At 46.3% G+C, this 15,054-nt stretch overlaps 1 protein-coding gene and 1 long non-coding RNA gene across 4 annotated transcripts in view; one reads left to right on the top strand and one right to left on the bottom strand.

Moving 5' to 3' along the window:
• Positions 1 to 15,054, bottom strand: part of LOC138732952 (uncharacterized) — a 212,084-nt gene that overhangs the window by 129,439 nt on the left and 67,591 nt on the right. The gene's annotated exons all lie outside the window — the stretch shown is intronic.
• The window catches only part of LOC138732941 (E3 ubiquitin-protein ligase RNF38-like), a 151,076-nt gene that overhangs the window by 73,489 nt on the left and 62,533 nt on the right, over positions 1 to 15,054 (top strand). For all 3 annotated transcript variants that reach the window (XM_069879739.1, XM_069879740.1, XM_069879742.1), the window contains 2 exons: positions 9,184 to 9,318; positions 12,585 to 12,798. In XM_069879739.1, coding sequence (XP_069735840.1) covers positions 9,184 to 9,318; positions 12,585 to 12,798 — 349 coding nt within the window. The remainder of the gene's footprint in view (positions 1 to 9,183; positions 9,319 to 12,584; positions 12,799 to 15,054) is intronic.

The following is a 15,054-nucleotide window of genomic DNA, read 5'->3' as shown; positions in this document are numbered from 1 at the left end:
TGAGGGACACCACTTGTTACAGATCTACATCTGGATATCGAGTCATTGTCCACTACTCTATGAATATGACCCATGATCTGAGAGGAGGTGGTTAGAGACTTGTTTGCCCAGCTAGACACCCACAAGTCTAAGTGGCCAGATGGAATCCACCCAAGAGTATTGAAGGAGCTGGCAGATGTGCTTGCCAAACCCCTTTCCATCATCTTCCAGTGGTCCTGGAAGACTGGGGAAGTTCCACTGGACTGGAGACTGGCTGATGTTGTGCCCATCTACAAGAGTAGTGCACCCTTACCAAGTTTGCGGATGACACTAAGCTGGGTGGAAGTGTCGATCTGCTGGAGGGTAGGGAGGCTCTTCAAAAGGATCTGAACAGGCTGGACCTCTGGGCTGAGTCCAATGGCATGAGCTTTAACAAGGCCAAATGCCGGGTGCTGCAATTGGGGCACAACAACCCTGTGCAGTGCTACAGACTAGAAGTCTGTCTAGAAAGCTGCCTGGAGGAGAAAGACCTGGGAATGTTGGTTGACAGCGACTGAATATGAGCCAGCAGTGGGCCCAGGTGGCCAAGAAGGCCAATGGCATCTTGGCTTGTATCAGAAACAGCGTGGCCAGCAGGTCCAGGGAGGTTATTCTCCCTCTGTACTTGGCACTGGTGAGACCACTCCTCAAATCCTGTGTTCATTTCTGGGCCTCTCGCCACAAGAAGGATGTTGAGGCTCTGGAGCGAGTCCAGAGAAGAGCAACGAAGCTGGTGAAGGGGCTGGAGAATAAGTCTTATGAGGAGTGGCTGAGAGAGCTGGGGTTGTTTAGCCTGGAGAAGAGGAGGCTGAGTGGAGACCTTATTGCTCTCTATAACTACCTGAAAGGAGGTTGTAGAGAGGAGGGTGCTGACCTCTTCTCCCAAGTGACAGGGGACAGGACAAGAGGGAATGGCCTCAAGCTCCGCCAGGGGAGGTTCAGGCCTGACATTGGGAAAAAAATTCTTCACAGAAAGGGTCATTGGGCACTGGAACAGGCTGCCCAGGGAGGTGGTTGATTCACCTTCCCTGGAGGTGTTTTAAAGACGGGTGGACGAGGTGCTGAGGGGCATGGTTTAGTGATTGATGGGAATGGTTGGAATCGATGATCCTGTGGGTCTTTTCCAATCTAGTGATTCTATGATTCTGTGATTCTGTGATTCAACCAATTTCTTATCCACCAAATGGTCCACCCATCACGTACATCTCTCTCCGATTTAGAGAGAAGGATGTTGTGGGGGATCATGTCAAAGGCTTTACAGAAGTCCAGATGGATCTCATCCGTCAGTTTACCCGTGTCCACTGCTGTGGTTACCCCATCATAGAAAGCCACTAAACTGGTCATACAGGATCAGTCCCTGGTGAAGCACTGCTGGCTGCCATTAAATACCTTTGTGTCCTCCATGTGCTTTAGCAGAGCTTCCAGGAGGATCTGTTCCATGATCTCCCCAGTCACAGAGGTGAGGCTGACAGGTCGGTACTTCCCAGGGTCCTCCTTTCCACCGTTTTTTAAAAATGGGGACAATGTTACCCTTCTTCCAGTCACCAAGGACTTCTCCTGGTTGCCATGACTTTTCAAACATGGAGAGTGGCTTGGCAACTACCTCGGCAGATTCCCTCAGGACTCTGGGATGCATCTCATCAGATCCCATAGACTTATGCATGTTCAGGTTCCTCAGGTGGTCACGAACCTGATCCTCCCCTATGGTGGGAAGGGGGTCCCCTTCTTGCTGTCCATTGACCCAGGAGGGGTGAGGATAGAGGCTGTCTGTGAAGGCTGAGGGATAGAAGTTGTTGAGTCCCTCAGCCTTCTCCTCGTCTGTTGATTTGAGGTCCCCATTTTCATTCATCAGTTGGGGTACGCTTTCTATGACCTTCCTCTTCTGGTTGATGTACCTGTAGAAGCCCTTCTCGTTAGTCTTCTGTTCCCTTGCGAAATTCAGCTCCATCTGCGCCTTGGCCTTCCTGACTCCACCCCTACACAACCGGGCAGTGTTCCTATACACGTCCCAGGTTCCCTGTCCTTGCTTGCACTGCCTGTGCAGTTCCCTCTTGCTCTTCAGTTTGACCAGCAGGTCCTCATTCAGCCACACTGGTCTCTGCCCTTCCCTGCCTGATTTCCTACATCTGGGGAGTGAGCGCTCTTGCGCTTTATGGGAAGCATCCATGGAAAGATCTGCCAGTTCTGTTCTGCTCCTTGTTCCTGAGGACCAGATCCCAGGGGGTCCTACTGACTGACTCCTGGAAGAGTTGGAAGTCTGCTTTCCTGAAATTTAGGGTCCTGACTATACTCCTTGCCTATCCCATATCCCTCAGGACCTTGAATTCCACCGGGGCCTGATCACTGCAGCCCAGGCTGCTTCTCATTTTGACGTCACCACTTGCGTTGGTGACCATCATGTCCAGTATTGCATCCCCTTGGGTTGGGGTGTCTGTTACCTGGGTTAAGAAATTATCTTCAATGCACTCTAGGATTCTCCTGGATTGTCTACAGCTCACCGTGATACTTTTCCTGCAGATGTCAGGGTGGTTGAAGTCCCCCAATAGGATGAGTACTTGCAAGAGTGAAGCCTCCTGTAGCTGGAGGAAGAAGGCTTCATCAGTAGGCATCCCTTGATCAGGTGGCCACTAGTAGAGACTAACCACAAGGTTCCTTTTGTTGCCTCAGTCTCTGATTCTCACCCACTAGTTTTCGACCTGGTCGTGGCTGTTCTCCAGGGGCAGCTCTTCACACTCTGTCCCTTTCCTGAGATAGAAGGCAACATCTCCACCTCTCCTACCTGGTCTGGCCCTTCTGAACAGCCTGTAGCCTTTGATAGCCACACTCTAGTCATGGGAATCGTCCTAAGTTTCAGCGACGGCAACCAGATCATAGCTTTCTAGCAGCATCGTAGCTTCCAGCTCCTCCTGTTTGTTATTCAAGCTTTGTGCATTTGTGTAGAGGCGCTTCAGCTGGGCTGTTGGCCGTGTCGCCTTCTTAGTGGAAGACGCTTTATTTCCTTTGAGGTGTTCTGTAGGAGTTTCCTTCCTGGCACCTACTACCTCAGGAGTCCCCAGCTCATCTCCACAGGACTTTAACTGTTCTGCTGCATCACCAGCACATCCAGGGGTAGCAGGTAGAGGGCCTATGCCAGCACCCCATCCCTCTACCCATTGTGTGTCCTCCCTCAGCTTGTCACAGGGAAGTCTGATATTATCCCCCTCCCGATTCACATCCAGTTTAAAGCCCTGTTTAAAGCCCCGCAAGCTCCTGAGCAAAGACCCTCCTCCCCCTTTGGGAAAGGTTGCTCCCATCTGATACATCTAAGCCTGGTGCCATGTGGCCATCCCATTGTCGAAACCCCCAAGTTGTTACAGTGGTCACAGAGCCATGTATTAATAGTCTGGGCCCTGCTGTTCCTTCCAATGTCACCACCCGCAACTGGAAGGAGGGAGGAAAACATCACCTGGGCCTCAGATGCCCTCAGTAGCTGTCCAAAGGTCCTGAAGGTTCTTTTTATCACCCTTGGGCTCCGTACTGCAGCTTCTTCACCTCCCACGTGCAAGAGCAGTAATGGGTAGTAGTCTGAGGACTGTACCAGACTGGGGAGTTCCCTAGCGATATCCCTAACCCGGGCTCCTGGGACGCAGCAGACTTCCCTGTGAGTAGGAGCTGCCTGAAGTATTGGACCTTCTGTTCCCCTCAGCAGTCTTCTATAATGATGACTCGCCTTTTCCTCCTCGTGGCGGTTGTAGTAATATGGAGCAGGGTGGTGGTGTGTGTGTTTTGTTCTTGTCTTGGTCCTTCCTCGGCTGTAGATGAATCATCACCCACACTGTCCACTGATTGGTCCTCCACACCTAGAGCCTCATATCTGTTGTGCAGAGGCACCTGGAGAGGCATGGGCAAGGAGGGAGTTTGCTTGCTGCCCGGTTGGTGGACTTGTTTCCACTCGCTACTTCTCTTTAAGTCCCTGCCTCCATCCCGGTGGGGAGAGGATACCTGATACCTTTGATCAGGGGCTTTTTCTGGTGGCTGTCTCTGTTCCTCTTTCAGGGAGCTCAGGGTGTGGTTCCACCAGTCCATCTCTTGCTCAGACTCACTGATGCTCCTTAGCCTCTCTACTTCCTCTCGCAGATCTGCCACCAGGCCGAGGAAATCGTCCACCTGGTCACTCCTTATACTGTTGTACCCCTGCTGCCTCGTTTCCACTGCAAGCTGGGGGCACTCCCTGTGGCCTGAGACCTGGACAGCTGTGTGTTTTCCTGGGAGCTCAGTCTGCACTGACACATCCCTTCTGGCAGGTGCAGAGGATGCAGCCACCCGCCGGATGGACACCATGGCTGGGCTCCCTCTCACCGAATGAACACACCTCCTGAGCACAGAGGCTGCACCCTCCCTGCACGCCATGGCTTCGAGAAGTGCCCTCGTAAACTGACAAGCCTGCTCTTGTCCTGAGCCTGTCCTTCTGCTGAGGCCTGCCTCTGTTTCCCTGCTCCTGTTTGCAGCGCTCCAGTTGCTGCACTCCTAAGGGGCCATTTAAATTCTCCACTCTTTGGTTTAAATCCGATTAAGTTTTATAACACTAATGCTAAACCACATCTGATAAGCACTAATGGATCAGAGCTTGATTTTTGAACGTTGTCGTGAGTCACAGAATGGTTTCAATTGGAAAGGGCATTCAAAGATCATCTAGTCCAACCTCCCTGCCATGGGCAGGGACATCTTTCACTGGATAGGTTGCTCAAAGCACTTCCCAGTGATGGGGCATCCACAAATTCTTTGGACAATCTGTTCCAGTGTCTCACCACCCTCATCATAAATAATTTCTTCCTTTTATACAATTGAAATCTCCCTTCTTTCAGTTTAAAACCCTTGCCTCTTGTCTTGTCACTATAGGCCCTGGTAAAAAGTCTTTCTCTGTCTTTCTTATAAGCCCCCTTCATATATTGAAAGGCTGCAATAAGGTCTCCCTGGAGCCTTCCCTTCTCCAGGCTGAACAACCCCAACTCCATCAGCCTTTCTTCATAGGGGAGGTGTTCCAGCCCTCTGATCATTTTCATGGCCCTCCTCTGGACCCCTTCCAACAGATCCATGTCTGTCTTGTATTGGGAGACCCAGAGCTGGATGCAGGACTCCAGGTGGGGTCCCATTAGGGAGGGGTATAGGGGAAGAATCACCACCCTCGACCTGCTGGTCACATTTCTTTTTATGCAGTCCAGGATATGATTGGCTTTCTGGGCTGCAAGGACACATTGCTGGCTCACGTCCTGTTTTTCATCCACCAGTATGTCCAAGTTCTTCTCCACAAGGCTGCTCTCAATACATTCACTCCCCAGTCTGTACTGATATTGGGGATTGCCCTGACCCAGGTGCAGGACCTTGCACTTGGCCTTGTTACACTTCATGAGGTCCTACTTCTTGTCCTTGTCCGGGTTCCCTAGATGGCATCCCTTTCCTAAAGTGAATCAACTGCACCACTCTGCTTGGTGTCATCTGCAAACTTGCTGAAGGTACACTCAATCCTGCTGTCTATGTCAGTGATGAATATATCAAATTGTACTGGTCCCACTATAGACTCTTGTGGGACACCACTTGTTACTGGTTTACACTTGGACATTGAGCCACTGACTAGAAGTCTTTGGATGCAGCCATCCAACCAGTTCTTTATCCATCTAACAGTCCATCTGTAAAACCCATAATTTTACCATAAAGGGGGGCTTTTAGAAAAAAATTGTCATAAAAGCCCAGATTCTCAGGAGCCTTTAGCAAAAAATTATCATAAAGGCCCAGGTTCAGTGAAATTTTTACTCAAGTTATTACAGCAAGAAAGAAAACAAGAGGAGGTGGTTAGAGACTTGCTTGCCCAGCTAGACACCCACAAGTCTATGGGGCCGGATGGGATCCACCCAAGAGTATTGAAGGATCTGGCGGATGTGCTTGCCAAACCCATTTCCATCATCTTCCAGTGGTCCTGGAAGACTGGGGAAGTTCCACTGGACTGGAGGCTGGCTGATGTTGTGCCCATCTACAAGAAGGGTCGCAGGGAGGATCCAGGGAACTCCAGGCCTGTCAGTCTGACCTCAGTGCCAGGGAAAGTCATGGAACAGGTGATCTTGAGTGCTATCATGAAGCACATGCAAGAGAACTGGGTGATCAGGCCCAGTCAACATGGGTTCACAAAAGGCAGGTCTTGCCAAACTAACCTGATCACCTTCTATGACAAAGTGACTCGGCTGCTGGATGAGGGAAAGGCTGTGGATGTGGTCTTCCTGGACTTCAGTAAAGCCTTTGACACCTTTTCTCACAGCATTCTGCTCTGGAAACTGTCAGCCTCTGGACTGGAGAGGCGCACACTTTCCTGGGTGGAAAAATGGTTGGATGTTCATCTGCAAACTTACTTGATTGAGACTCAGTCTTGCTGTCTATATCATTGATGAAGATATTAAACAGCACTGGTCCCAGTATGGACCCCTGAGGGGGTCCACTTGTCACGAATCTCCATCTGGACTTGGAGCCATTGACCACTACTCTCTGAATACGACCCTCCAACCAGTTTCTTATGCACCAAATGGTCCACCTATCAAATCCATATCTCTCCAATTTATAGATAAGGGTTTTGTGGGGGACCGTGTTAAAGGGTTTAGGGAAGTCTAGATTGATCACGTCCATCAGTTTACCCATGTCCACTGCTGTGGTTACCCCACCGTAGAAAGCCACTAAGTTGGTCATACAGGATCAGTCCCTGGTGAGGCCATACTGGCTGCCATTAATCACCTCCATCTCCTCCATGTGCTTTAGCATAGCTTCTAGGAGGATCTGTTCCATGATCTCCCCAGGCACAGAGGTGAGGCTGACAGGTCAGTAGTTCCCAGGGTCGTCTTTTCTGCCCTTTTTAAAAATGGGCACAATGTTACCCTTCTTCCAGGATATCATTTCAGGCCTGTTAATCAGGCCCTATCACTTCACCCCTCTCTCCAATTTATAGTCCATAATGTTGTGGGGGACAACTTTTGAAACATGATGGAGAGAGACTCAGCTATTTCCTCAGGACCCTGGGATGCATCTTGTCAGGTCCGATGGATTTGTGTGTGTTCAGGTTCCTCAAACCTGATTTTCTCTTCTGAAGGGAGACACTGCATTTCCCCAGTTCCTACCTTGAGTTACAGAGACTTGAGTGATGTGGGAAGAGAGATTACCATTGAAATCTGAGGAAAAAATAATGCTGAGTATCTTAACCTTCTCCACATTGATTGTCACTGGTTCTTCTTTATTGTTTCTCATGGGGTTACATTTCTTCTAACTGCCAAAGCCCTTTGCAACCCTTGACAAATTCAGATTCATCTGTGCCTTAGCTCTCCTGATTCAACCTCTACAAATCTGGGCACCATCCTCATATTCTTCCAGGGTACATGTCCATTGTTCCACTGCCCATGCATTTCCTTCTTACACTTTATTTTGATCAGGCAATCCTTACTCAGCCATGCTGATCTCTTTCCTTCCTTTCCTGATTTCTTATACATGGCAATTGAGAGCTCTTGTGCTTTAAGAAAGATGTCCTTAAAGAGCTGCCAGCTTTGTTCAGCTCTTTTGTCTCCGAGGGCAGTTTCCCGGGAGGTCCTATCCATTAATTCCTTGAACAACTGAAAGTCTACTCTAGTAAAATTCATTTTAAATACTCTTTGCCTGGCCCATATCCCTCAAGACTGTGAATTCTACCAGTGCATGATCACTGCAGCCCAGAATGCCACCGATCTTATTAATGTTTTATTTGGGATCATTCAAAGTAAATTTCCTTATTGTTGCTGCTTATCAGGAGTTGATCTGGCACCTCATGAACTGGATTCTTTTCAGTTAAAGCTGAACTGGAAGATGTACTCCAGCTGTAAATGAGCATTCACTGTTTGGGCTTGCTCTAGTTTCCTGAAATGTGTATAGGGTGGATACTGGGTACTCACTGCCAACTGGTTTGCCCTATAGATTCTCTACTATTGATACACATTTCTTGATAATGTAGACATAGCCTCCATCTTTGCTATGTTTTGCAGTGGCTTTCTATAGGGTCTTTATTATCTGGATTTTTGCTTTTTTATTATTTGGATTACTTTTTATACTACAAGCTCTTTTGATCAGAGATTTCTGTACCATGCTTAGTAAAATGAAGGCCTATTTTCAGCCGGAATTTTCAGATTCATGAGAAGCAAATATATACTGCATTAAGAACATAGCCTTAATAGATTTTTACATAATACTGCTTATAATTGAGGTCAAGTTGCCTTTATTCTTAAGAAAATACATTCCAAGTCAGTTGTACATTCCAATATGCAAGTTGGTTCTCCATCACCACTTCTATTCCCTGCCATAGGATAAATTCTTTGTTTGCTCTGACTGGCAACTCTTCTGAAGCTCTTTTGCTTTGGACAGTTGGCAAATCTTATACTAAACACTATAAACCAATATTTGAAGACATTTTTTTTTTGTTCTACTTTTAAAATTGAATCTATAGAAGATGCTGTCCCAATTTGATTGTCTTTTCCTTCAGATTTTTTTTGTATTGTAAGTACAACAGGTGCATGTGTGGAACCAAAAAGTACAACTCCATTTTCTTTCTATAATACCAGTTATTGGAAAGGGGGAAACTTCTGTCCCTTTGCTATGCTATGCTGCATTTTCCTCTTGTTCTTCCTTTCTTCTTTGCCATAATAGCAATTTTAGTTCAAAAGAGTAAGGGCATTTTAGAAGTTGCTGCTTCAAAGAAATTACCTTAAAGAAGTCTGACATCGAGGCTCTTCAGTTATGGATAGCTTATGATGGATGTTTTTGTCTAAATATCATTATCACTATGTGTTCTTCTGTCTACTTCCATCTGACCCACTTTAACTCAACTGGACACATCACCTGTTTTAGACTGTAAATGATTTTGAGTGCCAGGCACTGTGGCTTACTGGTTTTGTACAACATGTAGCACATTGTTTGGAGGAAAAAAGTTGAAGTACAACTTCAATATACAGGTATTTAATAATTTAGATGTAGTTCTGCCTACTTTTCCTGAGTCATTCACAATAAATTAGAAATTTAGAAAGCTTTTAGAGCTGTGTATCTAGATACTATGAGTTTTGCTAATTATTTTTTTTAATAACTCTACGTAGTAAAAGAATATTTTGTTTCCAATTTTGCTGCTTTCAGAGAAATTTGTTCTGCCCCGGTGGAGGAAAAAACCCACCCCAGAAGCAATGCAAAAAGCCCAAGACTACACCCTTCTACATCTACCTCTCTCTTTCTAGAAGCAGTCTTAAAAGAAGCTGCTCTGTCTGAGGATCGGTGAGGATCATAATTATGGAATTTGCTTAATGGCTCTTCCAAGAAATTAGGACTTTTATTGGTAACTCTCCTTCCCTCCTACAATTATTTTTTTAATTAGGAAATAGTAGCTTTAAAGCTATAATTAGAATATTCCAAGGAAAAAGAATGTCTACCCCCTTAAGTATTATCTGCTCTAGGTTTAGAATCACACAGAGGAAAAAAATTCATAATGCAAAACACTGAACAGGTAGATCATACCTGTTCATCTCTCCCACCAATTATCGCATTTTCAAGCATAGAATCATAGAATCACCAGGTTGGAAAAGACCCACCGGATCATCGAGTCCAACCATTCCTATCAATCACTAAACCATGCCCCTCAGCGCCTCGTCCACCCGTGCCTTAAACACCTCCAGGGAAGGTGACTCAACCACCTCCCTGGGCAGCCTGTTCCAGTGCCCAATGACCCTTTCTGTGAAAATTTTTTCCTAATGTCCAGTCTAAACCTCCCCTGGCAGAGCTTGAGGCCATTCCCTCTTGTCCTGTCCCCTGTCACTTGGAAGAAGAGGCCAGCATCCTCCTCTCCACAACCTCCTTTCAGGTTGTTATAGAGAGCAATGAGGTCTCCCCTCAGCCTCCTCTTCTCCAGGCTAAACAACCCCAGCTCTCTCAGCCGCTCCTCATAAGACTTGTTCTCCGGCCCCTTCAACAGCTTCGTTGCTCGACAACTTCCTGCAAGAGGTTTTCCACAAGCAAGCAGCAGCTCAAAATGTCTTTGAAGACTTCATCTGTTCCAGTACTCCTGAATTCTATGCTATTGTAATAAATAGACTTATTTCTGGTTGGCAACTATGTGTAGATTTTAATGGTTCTTATTTTGAATAATAAATTTTATTCTAGGCTGAGATAGACTGCTTTAAAGCTGATGGTTAAAAACAGCAATTATTTTTCATTAACCTAATACAATAACAATAACATATTAACAACTGTGGTCATATCCTTCTCCCCACCCACCCTTCAACAGAAAAACTGGGTGCGGCTTGAGAAATGTCAGGGTTATGTAGTGAGTTGCCAATGGGTTTAAGGGTTATTTGATGATGGCAAGAAGAACAATTAAAGCTGAGAATCTTGTATTCTGTTCCAAGCTGAGTTGGAAAGTATGTGCTCTAGTGTTTGCAGGCCCTTTCTGTTTCTTTCCTGCAGTTTGGCTCATTGAGCCTGCACGCAGGGCATATAACTCATATAACTTGAGCGATTCAACATGCAATGGATAATTTATTTATTTGTGGAGATTGGAAGGCATGTTGTGGAATCAAACAGAGCACCATGATCTTTACTTATTCCGCTGCAAAATTTATGAGAAATGCCATTTAAGTCACTTAATCCAAACTTTTTTTAATGGGCAAGTTATTAATTGTGTGCCTCATGAATACATTGTGAAATCCCAAGTCTCTAAATTGCTTACTCAAAATAAGCAGATGTGGTAGCTTCAGTTGGTTTAAATGTCAGTTACGTCCTGTAAAATACAATATTACAAATATTACTGCAACAGCTATGGTGAGTTAACCTTGAATGGCTGTCAGATGTCCACCAAGCCACTCTATCACCTCCTCAGTGAGTCAGGGACAATCAGATTAAAAACTCATGAGTCGAGATAAAGACAATTTAATAAAGAAATGCAAAGGCCATGCATGGCAGCTAAGGAAACAAACAAGCAAATTATTCTCTACTTCCCATCAGCAGGCAATGTCCAGCCACTTCCTGGGAAGTAGGATTTCAGTATGCATAGCAGTTGCTTTGGAAGACAAATGCCTTAGTAGCAAATGTCCCTCCTCCTCCTCCCTTCTCTTAGTTTTTAATGTTGAGCACAGCGTCTCATGGTATGGAATATCTCATTGGTCAGTTTTGGTCAACTTTCCTGCCCAACAGCAGCCTACTGGTATTTGGCAGGGTTGGAGTTAGGGAGACAGCCTTGATGCTGTGTGAGCACTGCTTGGCAGTAGCCAAAACATTAGTGTGTTATCAACACCTTTCTGGCTACAAATGAGAGCTGCTACGGGGAAAGTTAACTCAATCCCAGTCTGACCCAATACAATGATACACCCATACGCTGACTCACCAGATCACAGATAGCAAACACATGATTGTAAGTGATGCCATAGCTCTGGAGGACTGCCAGGAGCATTTGGTGCCTGGGTCATCTGGGAGCAACAGCCAATCATGCAAATGCCTTTTGAATGCGGGTGAGAGTTGCGATACCGCTTGGCTCCACCAATGGCAGAGTGATTTGAGAAATTCAGGCTTTATACGGAATGTGGGTGAGACCCTGCCTATGCTTCCAAGGTCAAGGGGCAGGGTGTCAAAGGGCAGGATGTCAGAAGTCTGTCTAGGCCTACGATAATGGTCGAGTGGAAGAGTGTCACAGGTTGACAGAGGTATCTTACCCTTCTACTCAACACTGGGAGGCCACACTTGGAGTCCTCTGTCCAGTTCTGGGCTTCTCAGTACAAGAGAGACATGGATATGCTGGAGAAAGTTCAAAGAAGGGCCACAAGGATGGTTTTAAGGAAGTAGAGCATCTCTCCTATGAGGAACGGCTGAGAGAGCTGGAATTGTTCAGCCTGGAGAAGAGAAGGCTTGGCAGGTATCTTATCAATGTATATAAATATCTGAAGGGAGGCCGCAACGAGGACAGAGTCAGACTCTTTTCAGTGGTGCCCAGTGAGAAGACAAGGCAGTGGGCACAAAGTGAAAACCAGAAGTTTCTGTCTGAACATTGGGAAACCCTTTTTTTACTGTGAGGGTGACTGAGCAGAGGGTGACTGGACAGGTTGCCCAGAGAGGCTGTGGAGTTTCCCTCCTTGGGGCTATTCAAAAGCCATCTGGACATGGTCCTGGGCAGCTGGTTCCAGGTGGCCCTACTTGAGCAGGGGAGTTTGACTAGATGAACTCCAGAGGACCCTTTCAACCTCAACCATTCTGTGAATCAAGTGCTCAAATGTCTTTTTAACAAGTTTTGTGAAGGTAATATTTCTATAAAAATGCTTGTTCTGGTTTCCCCTTGTATTAAGCTATGCTCAAGCACTCATGCTGAAATAAGCATCTATACCAGGGCTTTCAGAAATTTTCTCAATGAAAGATTACATGACAAGCTAACATACCTGACCTAGAAAAAATTTCCAGTGTAAAAACATCCTTACTATTGAGTTCTTTGTGCTTCTAGTTATAAGTGCCACAAAATTATTTTAATGTGATCTTACATCTTTCCCGTTATGCATTTTTAGTCCTCTTGTTTGCCGTCAGAGAGCAAGAAGGGATCGTCTGTCTCGACACAATTCTGTTAGCCAAGATGAAAACTATCACCATCTCTCCTATGGACAGCAGCAAGCAATTGAAGAGCCCCAAGCCTTTAACCCTCCAAATATATCCCATCGCATGTTGCACCCAGCTGCTCACCCGCCACAGCAGAACACAGTGATGGTTGACATTCATGATCAGGTAAGAGTGTGTTGAGAACATAGATGCAAATGTCTTAAACTCTGTGTCTTCCTCTCTGAGGAGAGCAAATGAGTGAACTCTCCTTGACAAATTAGTTGGCAATGGAGGTCACATAACACTAATTCCTATTAGTCCTCTTGTAGAGTCTTTTTTTCCCCTTTTTCTTCTGAGTAGCATCAGTGTATAGAGAGCTGCAGACTTCAGTGAAAACATCAATACATTTATTACTTCAGGCAAAAATGAAAATCTGGACTCTATCAGAGAAGAGTAAAAGTCAACAGTCTGTCAGTGTGTCTTAACGCAGTTCTGAAGATCTCTGCATTCCACCTTTGAAATGTGACTCCTCTGCTTCTGAAGTGAATTTAGTTTAAGATATGCTATGGTAATAATGTTTTTTACTTCATTGCATATGAAGTACCTATCTTTAGCTCAAAGTGCTTTACATAGTACAAATATAATCTTTAAAAATAGATTTCACAATGGATGTAATTGCCTACATAACAGGAAAACTCATGATAATATAATCTCATCACTAAATTACTTGTTCTAGCCTTAATCAGCTCCTTAAATGGCATGAGAAAATGAGATTTGCAGTTAGTCAAGGAAAATAAGTTGTCTTAACTGAGACAGGAAGAGAAGTAGGATTCCATAATAGAGGCCCTGCAAAGGAAATTATCCTCTTGATATAGCCTTTTCTTGTTCAAATCAGTGGACTGCAGCCAAAGTGTGTTTGTTGCTGTGCAGTTACATTCATTGATTGGGGACAGAACTAGCCATTCTAGTGAGGGGTACAGGGAGGTTTCCTGAACCAGGGAATCCTCAGGGGAGTGGAGACACCCACCAGGAGCCAGCAGCTCACGAGACAGCGGCTGACAAGACCTGGATGGGGCCAGAAACAACCACGGCCAACCCCTCCCCCACCAAAGAAGCCCCTAGGGAGTGCTAGAGACTAGGATGGGGAAACAGGGCATGGTACATCAGTAAGGGCATGGTGTGGCAGTTTGTGTGACAGTTCATGTGGAAGGGTGAGCAAGAAGGATGCTGTATCTCTGCCAGCTTTATGAGGGAGAAATGGTTTCTACCCAACAGAAGGCCATGGCCTCTCTAAACTCTGCATCCACCAAGACTGCCGCAGCTTCCCAGACAGAGCTCCGGTGGGAACACGCTGCCACCCAGGTGTCAGGCAGCAGGGTGTGCCCTACTGTTATGCCAGTATCAGATGGCAGTAGTGAGCACACCTGTGAGAGGTGCACCCAGGTGGAGGAACTCCTCAGCTTAGTGACAGAGCTCTGGGAGGGGGTGAGTAGGTTGAGGAGTACCATGGAGTCTGAGAGAGAGACAGATCACTGGAATCACACTCTACCTTCGCTTGGAAGGCCTGTCAGGCAGACAGGACACATGCTATGGAGGATTCCCTGTCCTCTCTCCACCTGACTGAACATGATGGCATAAGGGATAGGGGGCAATGGCGACAAATTCCTGCCTGGCGCAGTCTCCTCCATGACTACCCCACCTTCCCAGGTGCCCTTCAACTTGCCAGATGTCTGCTGGAAATACGATACAGCAGAGAGGAGAGTCTAGGAGGTTCCTGGAGTGCGTGGAAGACAACTTCCTGACACAACTGGTGAGTGAACTGACTATGGAAGGGCCCCACTGGACCTGTTGTTTGCAAATAGAGAAGGACTTGTGGGTGATGTGATGGTTGGAGGCTGTCTTGGGCACAGCGATCATGAAATGACAGTTTTTGATTCTCGGAGAAGTAAGGAGGGGAGTCAGCAGAATGGCCAACTTGGACTTCTGGAGGAGACACTTTGGCCTGTTTAGGGGCCTGGCTGACACAGTCTCTAAACAGAGCTGTCCCTATGTTTTGCGGAATCAAACTCTATAACTCAATTAAGGGTTATAAAGCAGGTATGCGTTTATTCACCGGCAGGTGTGAGGGGGTAATCCTCCTAACTCGCACACCGAACGGTCTAACAAGCAGATAGTTATAGTGTAAAGACATGCCTATTCGTAAACGCCTATTACATATTCATGACCTTTCCCCGCTTCTTATTATAATTAGATTCAAGAAGCTTCTTCTATACTTGCACAGGCACGGTGTTGCGGTCTGGGGCTCAGGGCTGAAGTAGTCTTCATCTTCCTCATGAATTGTCCCTGAACCCAATCTTTTGCACAGGCGCATTCTCATCCTGGTTGAGCTGCAGTCAGCTGCAGCCGGCTTTCTACCATTGTGCACATTTCAGCTTTCCCTTA

The sequence above is a fragment of the Phaenicophaeus curvirostris genome, chromosome W (assembly GCF_032191515.1).
Source record: "Phaenicophaeus curvirostris isolate KB17595 chromosome W, BPBGC_Pcur_1.0, whole genome shotgun sequence".
NCBI lineage: Eukaryota > Metazoa > Chordata > Aves > Cuculiformes > Cuculidae > Phaenicophaeus > Phaenicophaeus curvirostris.
Note: the sequence above shows the minus strand (reverse complement) of the source record. Positions and strands in the feature narration are given on the sequence as shown.